This window comes from Neolamprologus brichardi, chromosome 23, assembly GCF_056152115.1.
Source record: "Neolamprologus brichardi isolate AB-2024 chromosome 23, ASM5615211v1, whole genome shotgun sequence".
Taxonomy (NCBI): Eukaryota; Metazoa; Chordata; class Actinopteri; order Cichliformes; family Cichlidae; genus Neolamprologus; species Neolamprologus brichardi.
In genome coordinates this window covers 978,454-1,001,158 of record NC_142125.1, presented here as the reverse complement: position 1 = coordinate 1,001,158, position 22,705 = coordinate 978,454, and the positions used below count along the sequence as shown (strand labels likewise).

At 47.1% G+C, this 22,705-nt stretch overlaps 1 protein-coding gene across 1 annotated transcript in view; it reads left to right on the top strand.

The window, feature by feature from the left end:
* Positions 1–1,303: 1,303 nt before the first annotated feature.
* Positions 1,304–22,705, top strand: part of insrb (insulin receptor b) — an 81,066-nt gene continuing 59,664 nt past the window's right edge. Inside the window, exons 1-2 of the mRNA XM_087836913.1 lie at positions 1,304–2,661; positions 20,780–21,328. Coding sequence (XP_087693039.1) covers positions 2,568–2,661; positions 20,780–21,328 — 643 coding nt within the window. The 5' untranslated portion in view covers positions 1,304–2,567. The remainder of the gene's footprint in view (positions 2,662–20,779; positions 21,329–22,705) is intronic.

The following is a 22,705-nucleotide window of genomic DNA, read 5'->3' as shown; positions in this document are numbered from 1 at the left end:
GTGAGATTATTTGAACTTGATGAACTGGCATCTTATCCTGTTAGAAGCACAACCAGGTGATGGGTATACTGAGGTCAGAAAGAGATGGACCTGGTCACCAACTATACTCTGGTAGGATGTGGTGTTTAAGTGATGCTCAGAGATCCAAAGTGTGCCAAAAATGATCTCCCACACCATTACACGAACACAGCCTGAACTAATGATCGAAGGCAGGACGAATCCAAGATTTAATGTTGCTCACACCAAATTCCCACACTGCCATCCAAATGTCGCAGCAGATGTGAAGACTCATCAGACCAGGAAACATTTTACAAATCGTCTGTTGTCCAGTTTGAGTGAGCCTGTGTGAACTGTTTCCTGTTCTCAGCTGACAAGAATGACCCAGTGTGGTCTTCTGCTGCTGTAGTCCATCTGCTTCATATTGTGCATTCAGAGATGCTCTTCTGCATGTTGTAGCAAGTGCTTATGGGACTTACTGTTGCCTTGTTATCAGCTCCAAGCTGTCGTGCCAAACAACAAGGCATTTTTAAACATATTCTCTGTAAACCCCAAATCAGCAGTTTCTTAAATATTCAGACTCGCCCGTCTGGCACCAACAATCACCTTTTCCCCCATTCTGTTGCTCACGTTGAACTTCAGCAGGTCATCAGGAGTTGCTAGCCCCGATTAGATATTTGCGTTATTGAGCAGCTAAACAGGTGTAATTACCGAAGGGGCCGGTGAGTGTGGAGTATGTTTGTATAAGGGATTAACTGCAGTATAGGAAAGCTATTTTGGTAATTTAAAGTACAAAATATTACTTCAATAAAAAGATAATGTTATCTTTTCCTATCTATCTGTCTGTCTAAAGGCCATGTTGGGAAAATATAGTGAATAGTGGGTAAGAAACTGTTTTTTTTTTGGTGGCTATCTCATTTTATAAGGAAACCCTAAATTTAATCTAAATATCAGCTCTATTCATTTATGTTACAGAAAATAGTGCGTTTATTTGTATTTCTTATGTTTTTGTTTTTTCCCCGATGGGCTAATTAACAGTTTATTAATAAAATAAAAGACAGAGAATTTGAATTTTTTCTGCAGCTGTAAAACTGGCCTGGGCTAGCGTGTTCCTATTATTTTGTCCACAGACTCTTCACTCTGCTTCATCAGATTTTATTCCACATTAATTATATATTTTTTAATTATTTCTCTGTGTTGTGTCTGCTTTTGTAATAAAACGTGTTGCTATGCGCAGTGAGCAGCGCGGTGTCACAAATCGCTCCGTTCCGGGTTTTCCCGCCGACCCCGCGCGGCCCAGCTGAGGTGACTGGCAGGACTTGTTTACTGGTGGGGAGGCTCGCAGAAAGAGAGACGGAAAGAGGGGGAACCTGAGGGAGAGCGATCGCTAAACGGGAATCCAAGTTTTTACACTTGACCCGTCTTTTTAAGTCTTTTTTACGTTTCGTTACCTCATCGTTTTTTTCTCCTCGCCTTTTCTTCTGGGCTGGCGGACTCGGACTGTTCACTTTAAGCGTGTTTTTGATTTTATTTTGATTTTGAACTCTCGTCGCCGACACCGAAACCTCGTTTGTTTTGGATTAGCTAGCTAACGTTAGCCGTTTAGCCCCCTCCAGCTAACGTTAATCTGAGGGAAGAAACGGGCGGCGTGGTGTGGCGACTTTCCTCACCTCACGGCGGCAGCGTGCACGGTGAATGCGGGCATTGTTGTTGTTATTCTCCGGCTTCTTTTACTCCTCACGGGGAATGTGAGAGCAAAGTGGCGTTTTTTCAAACCTTTCCAAGTTAGTTTTTTCCCCTCTCCGCCGTTTTGTCGTTTTTACGGGCTTGCGGTGGTCAGCGGGGGTGAAGGAGTTCAGAGGAAGGTCGACGCGAGGAAAGCTGCACGTTTCTTCCTGCCGGAGTTTCCTGGGATGTGCTCCCTGCTCGAAGAAAAGGGAGACGAGCTTGTGTGAAGACACCAGGATATAAAGACTTCTGAAAGAAAACGAGAGACGAAAGGCTGCCTGTGTTTTTTTGGGGGGGGTGCTGTTCATAACTCCAGCCCGTGTCTGCATGAGGAAAACAGCGTTTTGTTTTTGAAATACCTCCCGAGGTCCTCCCTCACTGGAGCAGCACATTACAGGGGAATGAGCCCGGGGCCAGCGGACCTTCTTAGGGGATCTCCAAACTAGCTGTCTGTGTGTGGGATATTAGTATTATTATTTTTAATAATAATAATAATAATAGCAATTTCCCCCTTGATTTAGCGGGGCACCAAAATCAAACAGATGAACGTGGACTGTCGACTTCACTTCTGGAAAATGAAATTTTTTACTCGCACATGTGTCGCCAGAACCCAGGATCACGTTATTTAGTGTCTCACGTACATAACAAATTTGGCACAGAAGACAATTATCAATTATAACCCCCCTTACAGGGGGAGGAAACCTCAAACCGGCTGGCTTTATTGGACCTTTTTAAGTTTTTAGCAATTTCTTAGTTCACGTTAAACATTTCTCCCTGAAGATTGGAAGTTTTTTGTTTTTTTGAACGACTTCGAGAAGAGTACAACTTCTCCTCCAGCCAAAATGAGGCGGCTGACGCTTAAACTGCGAGCACAGATGGTGTTGTTTATCATGTGCACCTGCATTATATGTCAGTGTGGACTAATAAAAGGAGAAAGTGAGTATTATTTCATTTTTAATGACTTCTTATAACTTAACGTGAGTGTGAAGTGTGTGTTCGCGGGAAATGACTCTGTCCTAAGCGCAGATGTTTGCATTATAAGATGAACAATTGTGTGTTTTTCTTGAACCTTGCAGTCACTGCTGGAGGGAGGGGGGCATATATTCTTTTTATCAATCAGCGCGATAATGTGAGTCACGGGACTGTTGCTTTCATTTTGGCGCATGCTCAGATTCTCCTCCAGGTCTAATTAAGGGGCTCGTAATTTCAGTTTTGTGCGTGTGGCTGATAACAAATATTAATTATCGGCTAATAAACCCCGCCCCTCTCGTGCCGGCTCTTAAAGGTGCATATTTTAGCGGCCCGGGCTAAATGCGCCACCCGAGGGTCAGATTAGTGGCTGTAACTGGACGAGGGTGGTCCGCGGCAGCGAGGCTAAACTGGGGGCGGCAGGATTGGCCCTGCGAGCCTTGCTAGGCCGCTCACGCGCACACGCAGCCTGAATGTAAACAAATTAGCCGCTGAGAGTCTGCATCGGTGGCGGGACAGCCTCCATCTGCCTTCCTCCCCAGAGTCTGCGCCTCGGTTTTATTTCTTTTTATCAATGAATTAGCGCGGAGGGTGATTACAGCTGTACAGATGTGCATTGGCACAGATTAATCACGAAACAGCTGTGCGCTGTTTTGTTTTCAGCTGGTGCTTTAACACAGGGACACAGTGCACCATACTTGAGCCCACATTTTATGGGCCGAATGGAGTTAATGAGCACTGTTGCCCACTCTGGTATTTCTTATTTGTGTAATTTCTTATTTTTTTAAGGGTGATCTCATATAATAGGTCGCTTGTGTCTTATATCTCGAATGAAATGAATGAATGAGTCGTTGTGAAACAAACAGAAAGTCTGCAGCGCCTCTGAGATCAATTATTGAACATTTTGTGTGTTTGTCAGCGGTTTAACCTTTGGCCCACATTAATCCTTGTGAGATTTGTGTTCAGTGGTTTTTGGACGATGTGTTGCCCAAGCCTGAGTGTTTTGTTAGTCCAAGTGAGCAGGTCGACCATGTAAATGTGTGGGAACCTGTTGTTTTTCTTTTGTCAGCAATGGTGGGACTCTCCAAGCTTCAGGTTGTGTAGCTTAAAATGGCTCCCGGCGGCCAGGTTCAAAGGAAATGATGTGGCTACTTTACACAGGTCATGTATGCAGACAGAACAGAGGCCCTGAAAGGGGGTCTTATGAGGCCGGGCTGCTGGTACCCCCTCCTTCCTGGTCTTTTTTATTTTTTCCCCTCTCTCGCCGTCTCTCTCTCAGGGAATGGGGTACATGTCATTGGCTGTGAGGACTCTGGGAAGTGACCATATTTGGCACTTTTGAGATGTTTACGCCAAAAAAAGGGGGTGGGGTCGGGGCAACAACCAAAATACTTTGAATATTTCATTCTGGATCCACACGCTGCCTGATACCTCCATCTCAGACACAAGAACGAGAAGAAGCTGTCCTGATAAATAACCCACGCCGTAGCTGACGGCACCTCAGAAAACATGTAACAAATCAGCTTTTACAGGCTGTTGTTTGATTGTGATTGGCCCATTTGTCACAGTTAATCAGGAGAGGTTGTTCAGATGTTGCCGCTGAGCTGTCTCCTGGTCTGACTTGTGAAAAACAAGTTGTGCAACTGCCCACTCCTGGCTCCCGTCAGGCACGGCTGTGCTGCTTGCGAGCATGCATGAATATACATGCGTGCACGTCTGTATTTCTTTAAGCAGCGCGGTCGCACAGATTGGCTCTTCCCCTCTTGCTGTCTCGATCAAATCTCCAGAGCGGTGTCGTTTATTCAGGAGGAGCAGTCGGAGAGTCGCTCTGACAGCTCAGCTAATGGAGAACCGTGTGCTGTTGTAAAAATGGAGAAGGCTCGGCCTCCATTTGTCTGCGAGTTTGTCTGTAGCCCCTTTTGGACACTCAGGCGCTCTTCAGTGAAGTGCACATTGGCATTTTCCGACAATGCTGTGCACGTTGTGGAATGTCTTTGAAGTGGCCCACCATGTAGGTGTGTGTGTTTCACTAGAGTATGTGCCCCAGCCACTCTTTGCTGTCTGCAGGATCTCATTTTTCAGCTACTGACCAGCCTACTTCCGGGCAATGTATGTCTTCTATTTATATTTATTTGTGTGCGTTGATGGGAACTCTGTATTAGGCTTCATCCACATGTTTATGGGTGTTTCTGTTCATTTTTAAATGGGTAGTTTGTTCTGACAAAAGCCTGAGTTGTCTTGTTGTCGTTGTCGTGTCTGAGGCGGGAGCAACATGGATGATTTACCTTCCTTTCACGGCTGGTTGCAAACCTGCGCACACCTTTGTGATTTAAAAGTACCTTCATCCTTATGAAATGTTATTTCTCCTCAAACCTGCAGCGTAAACCTTGTTGGCTCGGATTGAGGTCGGTTCACGTTGGTAAACAGCCGCTGCTGAGACCACCAAAGGGTCTCAGTATGGTTGTTTTGGTCGGCACTCGGGTGCGATTACTGCTTTCACATCTTTATAAGAAGAGTTTGATTTTAAGGGACGAAACACCGCAGGTGTGTGGACGTCCTCGGACTTCTGGATAAGAAAGAAGAGGAAATCTTCCCGTCTGAGGTGGTCAGACAGAAACACAGAGAAAGCTGTATGTACAGGCTAATTTAGCATTAGCATTCACCTGCACTTCACCACAGCCTGTGCTCCTGTTTCATTGACCACACACTGAATCTTTAAGGCTTTCATATCGCGGCCCGACGTTGATTGCAAGTTGCTGCCGTTCATTTCGCACGCTTCCTCGTTCACAGAGGCCATGGACAATCGGGGTCATGAACTGAGCCTCCACCGGCGGCCGGAGTGTTGGCCAGGAAGGCGATATGTACCGCTACAGGAAATTAACTGTTGGGGTGCCTCTGCTAAGTGCTTCCTCCTTTGCTCTTATCTTTCCAAGTATCCCTTTCAACTTCTAACTTGCCACTGTGTGCATGTTCCCGGCAGTTTTTATCAACAGCGGAACAAGTGGGGGATGGAAAACACGAGACGACTCTTCTGACTCCCACAAATTCACAGCTTGATGAGCCAACAAGTAAATGCATTTCTGCAGCACATCATTCCTGCGCTAACATGTTAGATTTACTTTTCAAATGTAATAAACATAAAGCCTGATTGGCACTACATACCTGCAGGTGTCTGAGGCTATGGTTAGTAGCCTCAGACACCTGCAGTAAGGTGGTCAGAGGTGGAGTGCCCACTCTGAGTTGCTACCTCGATTAGAGAAGTTTAGGAGAATTTTAGGGTGTTGGGGAGAGCTGAGCGTGAAAGCAAAGCTGTCGCTTTACACGTCGAGCTACGTTCCCACTGTCACCTGTGGTCACGAGGGTGGGTGGGTAGTAACTGAAGGAGGAGCTTGCTGATATGAACAGTGGGAATGAGTTTCCTCTGACAGGTGTCTCTCCCAGAGAGAGGCCTGTAAAATCTGTGTGAATATTTCATGCGTAAAAAGACTCCCCTGTCTGTAATGCAGGTGTTGCACATCCGAATAAACAGATCTGACCAATCAGATCACTGGATTTGGCAACAAGGGCAACTTTGTGAAACTTTAATCCAGGTGAAAGCGCTATATAAATGCAATCCATTATTATTAAATGTAATTACTTGGAATTCTTCTTCTTTTAAAATCACGGTGAATGAAAATCGTGCAGTTTTACTGGTTTTGATACTTCCTACTGGTATTGAGACTTTCCAATACTGTGCCAATACCAGTACTACTGGTATCCGATACCGATACCAGTGTTGATATCGATTCAGTCGATGAGTTTCAGTCTCATCCCGAAGCAGAGCAGCAGGTTTTATTGGATGTTAAACACTGACAATAACATAACGGCTGCTGTGGTGTGTTTAACAAACCATGAAAGTATTTGGTAAAGGAGTCTTAGGCAGACTTTCTGAATGATTTTACGCTCGCTGTGACTTCAGGGACGATAGCTCACCACACTGATTTCCTGGGAATTTGCTCAGAAGTGCCAGATGTCAGAAAAATCATCCCTAATCTTAATCATAGCCAGTCGTAACATGCTAGGAGGCAAATGTTGCTGCTGCTGTCACCTTGCAAAATAAGCAAACAGTCAAAACACGTTGATCCCGACATAAACCTTTCATTATGCTATTAGACATAACCACGCTGTAACATCTAACGGCCGTCGCCGTGATCAGGTGACGTGTTTCCAGCCCATCGCAGGCTGCCAGCTCCGTGATAGGTTGTTGTTTTTAAACACAAAGCCTAGCCGATGCCCCGACTCCCATTCCTAGATAGAGGAGTGTGACCGTTTATGTAAAGCCCTGCTCACTGCACAGAAATGTGGTCTCGCTGAGAGGGGAGGGATGGGGTCACACCCACACACACACGAGCACGCAGAGCGCCGTTACGCCATGCTGCAACAATCTGATTTGATAGTCCTTGTTGCTGTTTGGATCGGCCCTATTTTAACCGTCGGGGACTTCACAGTCCCCTAACGCAGGGATCAACAAAGGGATGTTTTGCAGATGAGACAATAAACCGAATAAGGCCATGCAACTGGTTTCTCATTCTTTGGCTTTCAGAAAAAGCGTAGCAGCTTAATTGATCCCAGTTACACATTTGTACGTCTGCAACACTGTTTGGGCCGGTTTATAAAGTAACGTCTGTGTCAGACGACATGAAGCCCAGCAGGAGACGAGAAGTTTATCAAGAATCTGCAGTTTGTGACACGAGTCTGGATTTACTGTTCCCGCTTTAGGCCATTGGAGCGATATGGAAACATGGAGGCCTGTCATGTGACTGAAAAGTGTCTGTTTGGCGCCCAGTGAGGCTGCTGGCAGTTAACGTAACTGCAAGCACACAGCGGTGCTGTCAGATCAGTTACTGAGCCGAGGGACCGAATGATAAACGAATCAAACGGCGCACAGCTGACGAGCGTCGCGTAGAGAAATCAATGGTGGACGTTATCTGACTGTAAATGCCAACAACGTTAGCAGCTGATGTTTTTACAGATTTCAGGCGACGAATCACAGCTGCATAGACTGTATATAAAAGATGGACAAAGCTTCTGAGTCATATATTATTACAATTAAATATTTCCCTGCAGTGTGTGTGTGGCCACATTTATTAACTCTGTCTGGGTTAAAGTGACACAGATGAACTGTTTAAACATCACGTGAAACAATCGAAGATGTTAAAAAGTGATGCAGCTTTTCACGTTTCCTCCACGACAGCTGCTGCTCCCTCCATCCTTCCTCTCCTCCTTTAAACTCCTCCTTCCTTCCCTTCGCTTCACGTTCAGGGGTGAGCGGGTTCGCCGCCCTGGGCTCGTTTGTTTTCCTTCCCACTGCAGATGCACACAGCCTGCAGACCTTTCTTCCACGCATGCACACACCTGCTCCGCGCTGTGGGAAAGCCTCCTCTTTCAGGCCTCTTAAAGGTGTGAACAGCATCCATTGGACGCCTCTCTTTTTATTTGCTTTCTCTTATTAACCCCGCCCGCTCCAGCTGGGTCTAAGCGATGCTTAACGTGTTCACCTGCACGCGCCGCATCACGTGGCCCTCATAGATGATGTTTGCTGCGTGTGTCTGTACATGTTTGAGCTCATGCGCACACGTTTAGTGTTCGGTGACTCCGTGTGCCGGGTTGGGGTCTCTGTTTTTGTCCTGATCAAGTAGCATGAGATGCGTTGCTATGGTGACAGCACTAGCTGTGCTGGCAGTGACAGAGCCTCTTCCTGTCTAAAGACACGTCTAGCCCCACTGCACTGAACGGTTATACGTTTTAATGTGTGATTGTGGAGACTGATGATTTAAGGTGCCAGCCGTGGCTTCCCCCTCCTCTAACCTAAGCTAGATAACAACCTGATCATTTGTGATTGTTTTATATTTAAAAGCACTTGAAGTGTGAGCATCTTGTCTCCTTCCACAATCAGCGCTGTACCGATCGGGCCCTAACTCGCCCACGGTCTGTCAATAACAGCACCTTAAATTCTGTCTCAGGCTTGCTGCAGTAAAAGAAGTGATGCAATTGATTAATAATCCTGTGATAAATGCAGACTGTGATTCACTCTTCAGCTTTGCATGATCACAAACACCCACAGGAGTCCTGCTTAAAGGCTGTGGTTCCTCAGCTGCAGCAGATCTTCTGTGATAACGTTCTGCAGCAGCGACGGACGGTTTAATGTCGGACACTGTTGTCACGGACGGCCGTTAAGCTGTTGTGGATAAATGCAACAAAACAAAACGATACGGCCGAGACAAAAACTTTGGCGTTTTGTAAATATGATAATAAATGAGAATTCACTGTGTAAGTTTATTAGCAGCGTCCTTAATGCTCTGGTTGCTATGGTAACGGGTAAATATTTCTTTCAAAATAAGACGCACGACTACAACACGGGAAAAGACCCAGAGTAACAGAGTTAACGATAAAAACCGCCCGGCACCAAACGACTCACGGACCGGCCCGCGGCCCGCGGGTTGGGCACCGCTGCTGTAGTGCGCAGCCACTTCTCTGCAGCAGCGCTACAACAGCTGGAGATGGAGGTGGAGACTAGCACCTGCACCACCTCCAGCAGACGAGGGTCACAGATGGACCTTTTGGACCAAAGGTTCTTTGTCATGTTGGCTGAAGCTGAACTGAGTTTGTGCTTTTATTGTGGAAATCAGAAGAACGTGCTGGATTTATAACACAATGCAGGGCAACAGCTGTTTGATCTTGATGGTCTGATTACACCCCCTCCTCTCTTCGCTCCACCTCTGCACCACTTCATGAAGCCAAAGTCAGAATCTGGCCTCGCTTCACAAAACTACGGCTGAACCGTTTCTGCGTTTTAGGAGTGTCGATAATTTCACTGGGTAACAGGTGACCTTCAGGCCGTCACACGTGCAGTAACGGAGCTGCTAACACCAGGATACGTTTGTGTTAAATCTGGAGAACATTTACAGCTAATCAGTTGAGCCTCCTCAGATTTGTTCTGGATCAAACGACCAACCGTGGGGAGCGTATAGATACATGACTCACAGCTGCTGAGCCGCAGACAGGAGTGAGTCATGACTCTCGACCTGTAGAAACCGATATTGTCAGAGGATTTAAGGGAAACTGACGAGAGCTATTAGAAAACAGCTGTAGGTTCAGCCCTGCTGATGCTGGGCTGCAGAAAAGAAAACGAGATCGTTAATTGAAAGTGCAGACGAGCTGCAGGTTAGCTGACCTGAATGTGCAAAAACAAGCACGACGAACACCTGAAGTGGTCCTTTTATTGCACACTTTGGTTATCCTGGCTCACTTTTATTTAAACCATAGTGTGAAAATGCCTTGTTGATGTCAGAGATGACCTGATACTTTAGCATCTCTGAACTCACAGCACCGTTCAGCCTTGACGCAGGTCGGCTACAGCAGCAGAAGACCACAGCAGGTAGCACAGGAGCTTGTTTGATTCATATAGGCTCACTGATCTGATGCAGTCGGCTGGTAGGGCCTGAATTTGGCATAACGAGAAGGAAGCATGCGTCCTGCCTCGCAGCCACGATTCGGGCTGATGGTTGTTATGTGTTGGGACGGGCTTTCATTTATGCCCACGGTGTGGCAACCTCCAAGGTCTGGTGCTACCTAGTATCTAATCACAGTGTCTGCAGAGTGTGTGACAGCGATGTACGTGAAACGCTGTCGGCGCCGTATTAGTTTCAGTCTTTTCTTTTTTGGCTGCACTCTTCTTTCATCCAGAGCATCAGAAACGTTCCTCGGATGCTTGCTCGTCTAAAGCGGTCACCTTCAGCTCTCGTTGCTTCCTCGTGTTAAACACGCCCCTGCTAGTGTGTCAGCGTGGAGGTGAGTCCACGGGCATTACAACTCTACTCCGATTGGCTTATTCAGCAGGAAGGAACAGACTTTTACGTCTAAGTCTCGCGCTTAAGCTTTAACATTGATTCGTTGGGCCTGCGGAGCAAACCCGGCGGCGTCTTTGTTATCGAAACCGTCACAGCACGACTGCACAAACCGACCGTGCACGGGCGTTATTTCCTGTAGAGACGAGGTCCAGTCAGACCGAGAGGAGCGAAAGGAATTCAGATTCTTGGTGTGAATAAATTAAAGCTGGTCAGCACAGAGGGCCACACAGTCTCCTCCCCGTGACCAGCACGGAGTAACAGGAGTGGCCGAGCGGAGCTGAGGCTGCAGACGGGCCAGAGGCCGACGCCAAGACGCTGTGAAAGGGGACGTAGAGATGGAGCGCCTGCGACCAGTTTATGAGGCCGCATCAAGCGTTCCTAATTCCGTTATAGTTAAAGGAGGCCATATTGAATCATGCCTCGCTGTTAAATGACAGCGTAATGAATGGAAGTCGTTTTACAATCCCGCCGCGGCCACAGCGCTCCACTCCAGGGGCCTGTCTGTCAGAGGCTAGGTAACAGCCTGTGATTTGTTGGCTGCGTGAACATTAACATGATGTCATATTAAATCCCACAAATATATATATATAGCATGCTCGTAGATATTCCCGTATGGAAAAGCAAACAGGATATTTCTGATAAATGCAAAGTTTCTTGATCACACCGCTGCTCAGTGTGTACCGAGATGACCGTGACGTTTAAAGGTGGAAGGCTGGTTTCTGCAGATCGGCGGCGTGTTTGTGCTTCGGTAAACGGAAGGAGGCACCAAGACTGCGGGCACAGGCCCGAGCGATGGAAAAGGGGGAGGGAGGGAGAGATATGGAAAGAAGTGAAGGAGGGAGGCAAAGATGTGTGTCTGCATATTTGTGCAAACGTCCGTGTGCTTCGAGGTTTTCCTGCAGCAGCCAGTGAGAGCTGGTGGTCCTACGGTGCAGACAAACGGACCATTAATCGGACGCTCTGCTCGCCGTCCCTCCGGCCTCTGCTTTCTACCGTTTTGCGTCCGTGTTTATCGACCCTTTGGACATCAAATCTGATGTCTTGGTAGTTGTCTTGGTTGTTGCGCTCTCCGTCTTCTGTCTGCTTCTTTCTTTTCGTCCTTCCGTTCCCACGTCCTGCGTTTTAACTTGACTCGTCCCTCCTCATAGTTACACACACACACACACACACACACACACACACACACACACACACACACACACACGTTACACAAGCAGCTGGAGTTTCATTTCAGTGCAGTTCGAGTCGAATCATTTCTTCCCCTCTCTGTGTCTGTGTTGGTTTTCCCCTCCTGCTCTTTGCTTGGAACAAATGCTGGATTCAGCTGGAGCTCGGAGTTGGCAGACGATCAGCAATCCAGTCAAATCGATAGGATTTGCCATGCCTGGGATGAGCTTACTCATCCGTTCACCACACGGGGAATACCTCAGCTAAAACCCCTAAACTGTCAGAGCCGGACATTAGAAGCTCAGCGTGTAGCAGAGCCATTAGCACGCTGAGCTACGGCGCGGGCAGCTGTGTAATCACAGCTATTGCATTGTCTTTCTTTTTTGTTTGCTAATGCTGAGGCATAAACATAATGAAGGAGTTTAGTGTTGGAAATGTCTCATCACAACCATTTCTTCAGCGTCTGAGGCAGCAGACGGGTCAAAGAAGAAAGAGAGAGAGAGGGAGCAGATTTGGCAGGGCCACCAGGCAGGCGTAGCTCCTCCAGCCTCATGTGTAGCTCTGGTTTGTGGGTCGAAGCGTTGGTGGGGCTGGTGGGGCCGAGCCCTGCAGCTGCTGCCGTTGTGGCTGCAAGTCAAACAGGGTAACTGAGCCCCGGCTGCCTCCCTCTCAGGCCGAGGCTCACCGCACGAAGACGCTGAGCTCGCTAACGTAGGAAGATGAAAAGGATCATCAGATGTTTCTTGCATTACTCACTCTGTGTGTGTCTGTGTGTGTGTCTGTGTGTGTCTGTGTGTCTGTGTGTGTCTGTTTGTGTCTGTGTGTGTCTGTGTGTGTCTGTGTGTGTCTGTGTCTTCAGCAGAGGCCGGCCTGCAGTTGATTACCTGCTCCCGCTCCACAGTCGCTCCAAAATGCTTTGACTATGTCAGGATTGCCCACAATGCTCTTTATATGTTGCAGTGTCACCTGGTGTGGTCGGATTTCAACTGACTGCAGATCCTCGTGGTCGTGACTGTTAGCACGCGCTCGCAGGTGCAGTTTGCTTTTTAGTGCGACGTAAAACTGAACGTTTGCTGCGCACACGGGCAGAAACGTGTGACTTTGTTTCTTTGACACAGCAGCAACAGGACGGATTCACTCTCACGTGCGGCTGATTTCACGCAGTCGCCGCTGGTTTTGAAAACTCGCCGTCACTCAGCACCTCGCTTCTTTGTCTCCCTCTGTCTGCGCCTCTTCGCCCGCTCGCCTTCTTTCCTTCTCTCCTCGTTGCCAGAGCTGGAAGGTAAAAGGGAAGGAGGCGAGCCAGAGTCACCAGTGCGATCTGATTCGGGCCTCTGCTGTTGGCAGACCATCTGACAGCGCGGGGCAGCGCATGTTGCTCTTTTCTGCCACAGCCTGGCGCCGCGCCACAGCTGTAACGCGACCCGGCGTTGTGTATAAATAGGCCGACTCCTTTCTGCCATGTTCCTCAATGGGAAGCTGAGGCAATAGAGGAACAGGTGCTCCAACCCTGCCCCCTCCCTCCACCTTTATCTGATGTCCTCGGCTGTCTTGTACAGGACGGTCTCCGTGCACGTGTTAGCGCCGCTTCCTCGTTTCGTTCCCACTTTTTCTTAATAGAAAATAGATTTGAATATTTTTCTGTGTGTTTCTGTTGGTGGCTCTGAGCCTATTTCCACTATTCAAATGCCCCCCTCCCTCGCTGGCTCACGTACTGTTATTCTGGTCCTCGGTTCTCTTTGTTTTGGAGGTACATGTTGGTACACGCTAATCAAAATGCCTTTCATGCAATTTCTCGGCATCGTTTTTCGCTGTGAAGCCACAGCTTGGCAGTGGGCGCGCGGGGAGCTGGCTTTACTTCTCAGGACTTTCCACACTTGTATTAACAAACAAACGCATTTTTCCACTGGCAGTCCACTTGGCACCGCGACCGCATGTTCCCTCCCCTGAGGTTTGTTCAGCAACTGAGCTGCTGACATATCTATAATCAGCAGATCACCTCATCAGGGGCAGCATGTGCCTAAGCTGACAGCGAGAGGAAACTTCTCACAGTCCAGAGTTAGCTGCCACCTGGTTTCATGCTAGAGCGGTCTGGTTTCACTTTGAGTGCAGGCTGCCCTCCGTCACTCTGGACTCGGGCTGCAGTCCACGGGCGATAGAGGGCAGCCTGCACGCCACCGTGATACGCTTTCATCGCCGTTAGCTGCTGCATATTACATTTTCTGCAGGGGGCACAATTCTAAAAATAAGAGAAGAATCTGCCTGAAATCGTAGCTACACTATAATGCAGGTCGCAGCTGTGAGAGCGGGTACACGACCTCGGCTGCAGCAGACGTACCTGAGCACACCGAGCTGGACAGAGGATGTCGGGCTCGTTCTGCTTCGCATCTGAGGTGAAGAGGCAGTAACGAAACAGAGCAGCGTGCATGTCCCAATTTAGAAGTGGCCTGATCTTTCTCGGGCCCTGAGTTTGACTGATTTAGGGTGACTGTTAATCACAGAGCGCACTTTTTCACACTTATTAAAACAGTTTGTGCTGATTTAAAGCTGTCAGAGTTTACTGTGACTCAGCACAGGTCATATGTTGTCCTTCATAACTTATATATTGAGTTATTTGGTGTTTAGCTAAAGAAAAATCAGGTTTGTTTGTATTGAGGCAGGATTGTGGTGTGTTTGGTGTTAATCCAGCATTGACCAGTCATGTTGCTGTGATGTCATAGGTCTGCGATGTAGGTAAAAACGGTGTTTTCTATGTTAATTTATAGAATATAATAAATGTATCAAGTTCGGTTTGTTGTTAGCCAAACTTGGCTCACTCATCACAGCATTAGCTTTTAGCTATTAGCTAGGCTCATGCTAACTGAATAGCCACACGTCATTGGTTGGTTGCGACGTTAATCCTGGACACTAACACCAACATGGGAATATCAGAACCTCTGAAGCTGTTCCTAGATAATCCTCTGCTTCTTCCCGATGCTCCCAAACTATCATTAAAGCAACAGAAACCACCGACTAAACTGCAACAGTTGATTCACTTTGATAAGCCTCATAACTGCTCAAGCAACAAGAGGACAAACTTTCTGATTCATCCTTTAATCTCCTTTTAAAGGCTGTAACACACCAACTTCACTTAAAATCCAAGCTTCTCTCTGCTCTTTCTGTTTGTTTGACACCCCCCCCTCAAATATACCTCCCTCCTCCTCTTCATTCCTGCTGCCAAATTAAGTGTCAAACAGACAAGGCAGGCGGGTGGATGGCCCACATGTCTCCTATAGAGGTCTGCAGTGTGGTACAGAACATTTCAGCCAGCGCTCTGTTATCCCCCCCCCCTGTTCATTAGCGGCTGATTGGGTTGTTATTGTAATTATGAGATGCTGTACGTGTAGTGAGGGCACCAGGCTGTTCCCTGGTGGGTGGTCCTCTGTGTCGGTGTGGGCTGTAGAGGGATCTCGGTCATTGTCCCACCTGCATTCGTTTTATTGGGTTTTATTTGTTGTGTTCTTTAACACACCAGAAGTGTCCAAATGCTAAATGAAAATGTGGATTTATTGAACCTGTTGAATCCTTTTATTTATACTTTAAATAGAAATAAATATTTAAATATTCTAAAACCTTTGTGATGTTTTTATGTGTTGTAGATGAACTTGGGTAGGGCTCTCGTGTGCGCATGTGTGTGTGCGTGTTAGGGCTGCGTCGACTATCAAAATCGTCGACGACTGATTTAATAGTCGACGCGTCGTTTGAAGCTTTGTAAGATCCCAAAAGACGCAGGAATAAGTAGTAGGATTTAAGAGTGTAATAACGGACTGAAACAGAAGATGGCAGCACTGCATGTACAAGGATGCCAGCTGCCGTTAAACCCCGAAGAAGAAGAAGAAGCTGTGTCCCAGAATTCATAGCGCAGCCCAGCTCAGTTTCCAACAATGGCGGTAGCTAGTTAGTTTTAATATTACTCTTATTATTCTTTCTGGGTCACAAAATAAACGTTTAACATATTTTCAGGCGAGAATGTAGCTGTGTAAACCTCAAATATCTGCTCAGTTTATCAAGACACCACATATTTTCAAAAGCGCTCCGACGTTTTCGGAGACGTCTGTTAGCCACTAGCTCGATAGCTAGCCGGGGGCTAGGCTAACTAGAGCCGTGAGAACACCGGACTCCCGTCAAATCGTCTTCAAACCTACCGCCATCTTTCGCTACTCAGGTTAAACATGATATATAAGTCACTTAGATAACTTAAAAATGTTATTGTTTGGCTTTTTTCAGTGTTTTATTTGTTCCTGAGTAAATCGGTTTGGCTGAGATTAAAGTTATAGTTTTTACACAGCTGAATAAACGTCAAGCAGACAGCTGATTATCAGAAGTGTGAGATGCTCGAGAATTTACTCTGGTGTCCTGTTATATTTTAGATAGCAAGGAGTTTATTAAACTTCACTGAAACAATCTGTAAATTTCATTAAAATTTAATAAACTATCATCTTGTCTTTATTTTTAGTTAGCACATACCTTAAACACTTAAAGCTGTAAGCTAATGATAGTTATATAAGAGCAGATGCTGCTGGTGCAATAAGCTGTACGTTTTACGTCCAATGGATGATGATCTGATTAGTCGACTAATCGCAAAATAATCGGTGAGTAGTCGACTATCAAAATAATCGTTTGTGGCAGCCCTAGTGCGTGCATGCGTGTGTGTGTGCATAGCTGCTCTTCATTCATGCATGTGATCACCAACCGTCCTGTAGGTCCCTTACGTCACTCTGCGTTCCTGTCTGGGCTCAGGTTACACTTTCACCCCCCCATCCCCTGCTTCCCTCCCACCGTTTTTCTGCCCCCCCTTCACCCCTTGTTTTTTTTCCATGGACCCCCTTTCCTTCTAGCCACGCCCCCTCCTCTCCCTGTTGGCTCACTCCTGGATCTCCTTGCTACCAAACCTGGGAGGAGAAGACTACAGACACAGGGGCTCTAACAACCAGCCCCAAACTGCTGTTCCTCCCTCTTGTCGCCTCGACCCCCCAGCATTCACTCCTGTCAGTTGAAAGCAAGACTCCATTTTGCAATAGAGGCTCTGTGCACGTCCATGTGCTGCTTGCCCTCATGGCCCTCTAACATTTCTTTGTGTCAGTGAAGCTTCTCTAACAGGAAGCATGTCAGCATGCCGGGCGAGCAGAAAGGCCTCACTGCCTCTCGTGTATTTCTTACCTGCGCTGTTTATAAAGAGAGCCCTCCATGTGTAAAGGGTCAGGCTCGAGTCCTCTCGGTGTGACTTGAAGATAACTTTGGGCAGGGGGGAGTTGCACCCTGGCCCCTGTGCAGTTGCGTAACAGTTTGTTATGTTGTTGTGTTTCACAATAGGTATCCGGTTAGTGCTGCAGGCTGACAGCAAGCGGGTGACCTGTGGGTCTGTTCGATGTGTCCGTGAGATAAGGCGGGAGGGGCAGAGAGAGGTGTAAGGTTGCTGTTATCACTGCGACTTACAGCAACCGCCGCACGGCCGAGGAAGTTGCCTGTTTTGGTGTTTTGCGATGCAGGTTGCGCCGAGGCGTGGTCAAGCCACACCGGTTCGCTGATTGAGTTACTGTTGTTGTTTCAAACTCGAGTGTTATCTGATGAGATGCTTAACAGTTCAAATGGATTTATTGACTACTTTTATGAGTTGTTTTTGGCTGCCGGCTCGCCGCAGGGGGAAGTACAAAGTTGAGCTGGTGGAGGCTGCGTCCACACAAATGTGGATACATGTAGCTGCACAGTTTGTTGTTCTCTGAGCTTGTTGTGCGTCTTCTCACTGGAAGCAATCTCAGCACTGAGCTAAAGACAGCGAAGGATGTGATTTATAGGTGAAGCACAAAATGTGCGTACTGGCCAGTGGATACGTGGAGATGAATTATTTAATGTTACAGATTCTATTTTGCTTTTACTTGTTTCTTTTAAAGCTCGACACATTCTTTCTCCTGCTGCATTGACGTTCGTCTTACTCGAGTCTCGCCTGGAAGAAAGCATCTTTTTCTGCACTCTGTGTTTCTCTGAAGGAGTTACTGCAAACAAGCGTAACGCCACTGCAGATATGGCATCAGATATTTTTACTGTTCAGTCTTTGTTGTCGGAGGAAGGGAAGTCAAAGTTTAACTCGACCTGCCCCTCTCAGCAGCGTGACTCTGTAGTAAATGTGGTTCAGTATTTACTGGTTTTACTGGCTCTGTGTTATAAGCAGCCACTTTGTTGATGTGTGATTCTGGTCGTAGGTTGAACCTGAATTGTTGACATGTTTTTCATGCTAACCATTAACCAAATGGTGAGTTAATGGTTAGCTCACACCTGGGGAAATGGCGTGCTCAGGTGAGAAGTCAGTTTCCAATCAATGCACTGCAATAAATCTTCCCTATTTTGGGATTCAGGGTTCAGTGTTATTGACGTCTTATTATTGGCGTTGTGATGAGGGTTCACGCAGTTAGATGCACGGAGCTCTGAGGCTGATGAGCGACTGAGAGCAGCGCGGTGCGTGCAAGCGCAAGCCTGGCTGTGAGGCTCATGTTCTCCTAAAGGAAACGTCTACATTAACTGAAACATTAGCAGAGCGAATAATTAGCATGAATTAGTACGAGCTTCCTTTACTCTGAGTATGGGGAAGAGTTTTTTTCTTTTTTTCTGTCACTAAAGTGTTTAAAGGATTTTTTATCGTCTGTCAGGCGGCTGCCTTTGAATCAGTCGGTGCTGTTTATGTCCACGACCATCTGTTTTTAGGCCGTGACGCTGCTGTCATGGCTGATACAGTCCATGCATAGTTAAGTCGAGGGAGCAAATTAGGATTTTATGTCTCACAACTACTGAGTTTAATGGGCGTGCTCGTGAAATGTAAATGGGCGTGGCAACAGGGCAGACTCTGCCGTCATCCTCTGTGTCACCGTGTGGCCCAGTAAATCACATCTCTTCCTCTTTACACAGCAAGTCTGTTCATGTGAACGAAACACCTGCTCTGGTGGAGAAACATCCACGCTCTGCTTATTCCTGGCATTTGTGCTGCAGGCAGTTCAAAGAAACAGGACGTTTAAGGAGAACGGGCTGTGTTTGAGGCTGGGGTGTAGATTTGATGCAAAGCTTTCTGTCCAGTAAAGGTGTGCGAGCTGGTTTCTGTCGCGTGACAGCTGTCGGTTTGCAAATGGCAGTGTTGTTGTTTTTGTGGCCGCTTTGCCGACCTGGAGACCTGCTTTGTCACGTCAACAACAGAAATACTGTTTTCATCGTTACACCTGTCTCGCATAATCAGAACGACGAAGTGTTTCTTCCTCCTGTAATTTGCCTTTAATGTGTTATTATGTGGAGCGAGAAACTCTGCACATCTCTGCCAAAGTTACTGCTGATGAATTCTCCTCTGATGCGCGCATGCGTTTGTCTAAACGTAAGCTTGAGTCTGCACCAGCTGAAGAGTGGATCGTTTCTGTTAACCTCGTGGCTGCTGTAGGGCTGCTCGATTATGGCAACAATGATAATCACGATTATTTTCACTGAGATCTCGATTATTTGACGATATTTATTCAACAATAACAATGTGTTGAATAATGACTTTAAAGATTGTCAAAAAATAATATAAAATAGTGCAAATGCTGATAACAGTGCAAATGTTTGCAATATAAGAAATAAATGTAAACATCTATGTTTAGTGAACTTTGCTGTGTTGCTCTGTGGTGCAGCTACGACACTGTAGCAAAGTTTACACACTGTGTCTACTTGATCCACGTCTGACTCTGAACCCATAATGTTTCCACACCACTCAAGTTTTTTACCTCTTTTCACCAACAGCAGTCCCTCTCCTCTCCAAATAACTTCTGCTGAGCTTTCCGAGCTTCCCTCGGGTCCTCTTAATCAGCGGTCCCCAACCCCCGGGCCTCGGACCGGTACCGGTCCGTGAGTCGTTTGGTACCGGGCCGCGAGAGTTGAGGCTCAGGTGTGAAATGTATAGTTTTCAGGGTTTTTATCGGTTTTCAGCGTTATTTTGTTATCGTTTTTATCGTTTACTCGGTTTTCCTGGGTCTTTTCATGTGTGTTATGAATAAATCTTCTTTTTTTCGGTACCGGTACTAGTTTTATTTTGTTGTATTTATCCGCGACACCTTAAAGGCCGGTCCATGAAAATATTGTCGGGCATAAACGGGTCCGTGGCGCAAAAAAGGTTGGAGACCGCTGCTCTTAATTGTTGTGATGCGTGTTGGAAATGCAGAGAGGTGCGCTCGATTTGCCACACGGAGCAGCGCGAGAGTAAAGCACGAGGGAGGGGCTAATAATCGGCTCGGTCATTTTTAATGATCGTTGAAAGCCCAGATCGTAATCGAGATTAAAATTCGATTAATTGAGCAGCCCTAGGCTGCTGCGCTCGATCAAACGCTGCTGTACAATAATACTGCTATAGCCAATGAGACTGTGTGTGTGTGTGTGTGTGTGTGTGTGTGTGTGTGTGTGTGTGTGTCAGAGAGGGAGGCAGTTGCGGAGAGTCTGATTTTCGGACTCGAGTGGCCGCTTCATGAATGTCTTTCTTCACCTTGATGCAGATCGGCGCTGGTTTTGTGGCTGAAACTGGGAGAAAGAAGTTTGTACTGATGTTCACATCCAGTTGTTGTGATGCAGCTGCAAACTGAGGACACGTTTGTCTGTTCAGCCTGCCACAGTCGGCTAATTGATGTGAATTAAAGCCAAATGAACATCTCTCTGAAGGATGCAAATGTCCTGCAAACAGTTTTCATCGGCGCCGTGATGACAGGGATGAATATAATAAGCAAATATTGTGCTGCGTTCACCTGACCTGTGCGGCGCCCTCGCTTCAGTCACAAACAGCATTTCCAGTATAAAGTCACAAATGACCTGCTGCGTGCTGCCGTGTGTGAGAAACGACATCCATGGAAAATCTGTGAAAACTGATTGTTCTGTATCAAAAGCACATTTGAACATTTCTTATTTAAGGAACATTAATAAAGGAGTAATAAGCTTCTATTAAGTGAAACTTGCTTGTTTCTTATGCGCTTCCCTCTCTCTCCTTTCAGTCTGCTCGAGCAAGGACATCCGGAACAACGTGACCAACCTCCAGTCGTTGGAGAACTGCACCATCATCGAGGGCCACCTGAAGATCCTGCTCATGTTTAAGACCCGGACGGAGGACTTCCGCGGCCTGAGCTACCCGAAGCTGCGAGTGGTGACGGACTACGTGCTGCTGTTCAGGGTCTACGGCCTCGAGACGCTCAGCGATCTGTTCCCCAACCTGACGGTGATCCGCGGCAACAACCTCTTCTTCAACTACGCGTTCGTGCTTTACGAGATGCTGCAGATGAAGGAGATGGGCCTGTACAGCCTCATGAACATCACCCGGGGCGCCGTGAGGATCGAGAAGAACCCGGACCTGTGTTACCTCGCCACTCTGGACTGGTCCAAGATCCTGGACTCGGTGGAGGACAACTTCATCGTGGCCAATAAGAATGAGCGAGAGTGTGGAGACGTGTGTCCGGGCATAGCCCAAGGTCAGACCATCTGCCCTCAGAGCACCATCAACGGACACTTCAGGGGACGATGCTGGTCACAGAGTCACTGCCAGAGAAGTAAGTGTTTGTGATCGGTCGTTAAACGTGCACACGTGATGATTCCTGCCAGGGGTCGTGGCCACGCCCTCTGATTAGCATTCGATGTGTGCAAGTGATTAATTACAGGATCGGGATCTGCTTCGTGTGAAGGTGCTGAGAACAGGAAACTAAAGCAGGCGTTATGGGATGAGATGCCCTTTCAGAGCTGAGGTGAACGTTTGTTACAAAATAGTTTCAATGTTTAGTAAAAAAGTAACAAAACCAAAAGAACATGTGTGGGTTTGCTCCGGCTGCAGCCGCTCGCTCTCTCCTACCATAAACACAGATCGTCCTCTATTGTCAGACTCGCTGAGAGGATGCTTATTATTTTTGAAGGCGATTATAGCCTGTGTTGGTTTTTATTTTTTTAAGCATTTTTCTGTCTCGTGTCTGACAGACGGGCTCGCCTTCAAAGCGTGCCAACCTCGGCCGTGTTTATACTCCAACATCGACTGCTGCAGCTGGCCCGTAGCCCCGCCTCCTCGATTGTCTGCCAGGTCTTACTGTCAGGAAAATAAGGCAGGAAGTGCCTTTCTCCACGTCTCAGTCTTCCTCTCAAACATGATAGTTTGACTTAAGCTGAGTGCAGATCGTTCTCCGACGGGACGTGGCTGCTATCAGTTTAAACTCACAGTGCAGCTTTTTACTGGGTTTGAGGTGATGATGTTGGCCTGTAATGATCCCACAGCTGCCCTAACGGTGCTTTCCTGAATAAGCTGGAAGTCATAAATTCCGAGCTTCCAGTCAGAAATGTTGTGGAACGCCACTCTCAGCAGACCAGCGCCGTTCCAATCCAAGATGGCGGTGCTGAATCTAAACGAAATGAAAACTGTAAACTCTGACTCATTAAAGACGTCACGTGCACAGCAGCGAGTCGGTTTGATCCACGAATGTGTTTCTGAAGTGTTTTGTTGTTAGTGATGCTCCACCTCGCCAAGAACCAAAAGGAATTCTGTTTCCTGGATTTTTCGTGACATCACTCCTGAACTCTGACATCAGAGTTTGCAGGTACATAAGTGCTGACACGCAGGTTTTTAAACAGCCTACCTGCTGCTCAAAAAGACGAAGGGCTGTCTCTAAAGGAGGAGGAGGAGGTACTCAAAATGTTGACCTGAGGGTCCAGGATGAAATAAATAACAACTGTTTGTTTTTAAATGCACGGTGAGTCATGTGATCAGTCCAGTAGAATCCATATTTACTGCACAGCTGATTAGGTTAACCCTGTATAAACAGCTGTGTCCATTAACCCTTTAAAGCCGGTCAGAGCAGCACGCTCTGTTTTGCGTAACTACTTTTAAATCCCGGTAGCTCTGCAACCACGTGAGCTAGCTCAATAATGTTTTTTGCATATGAAAC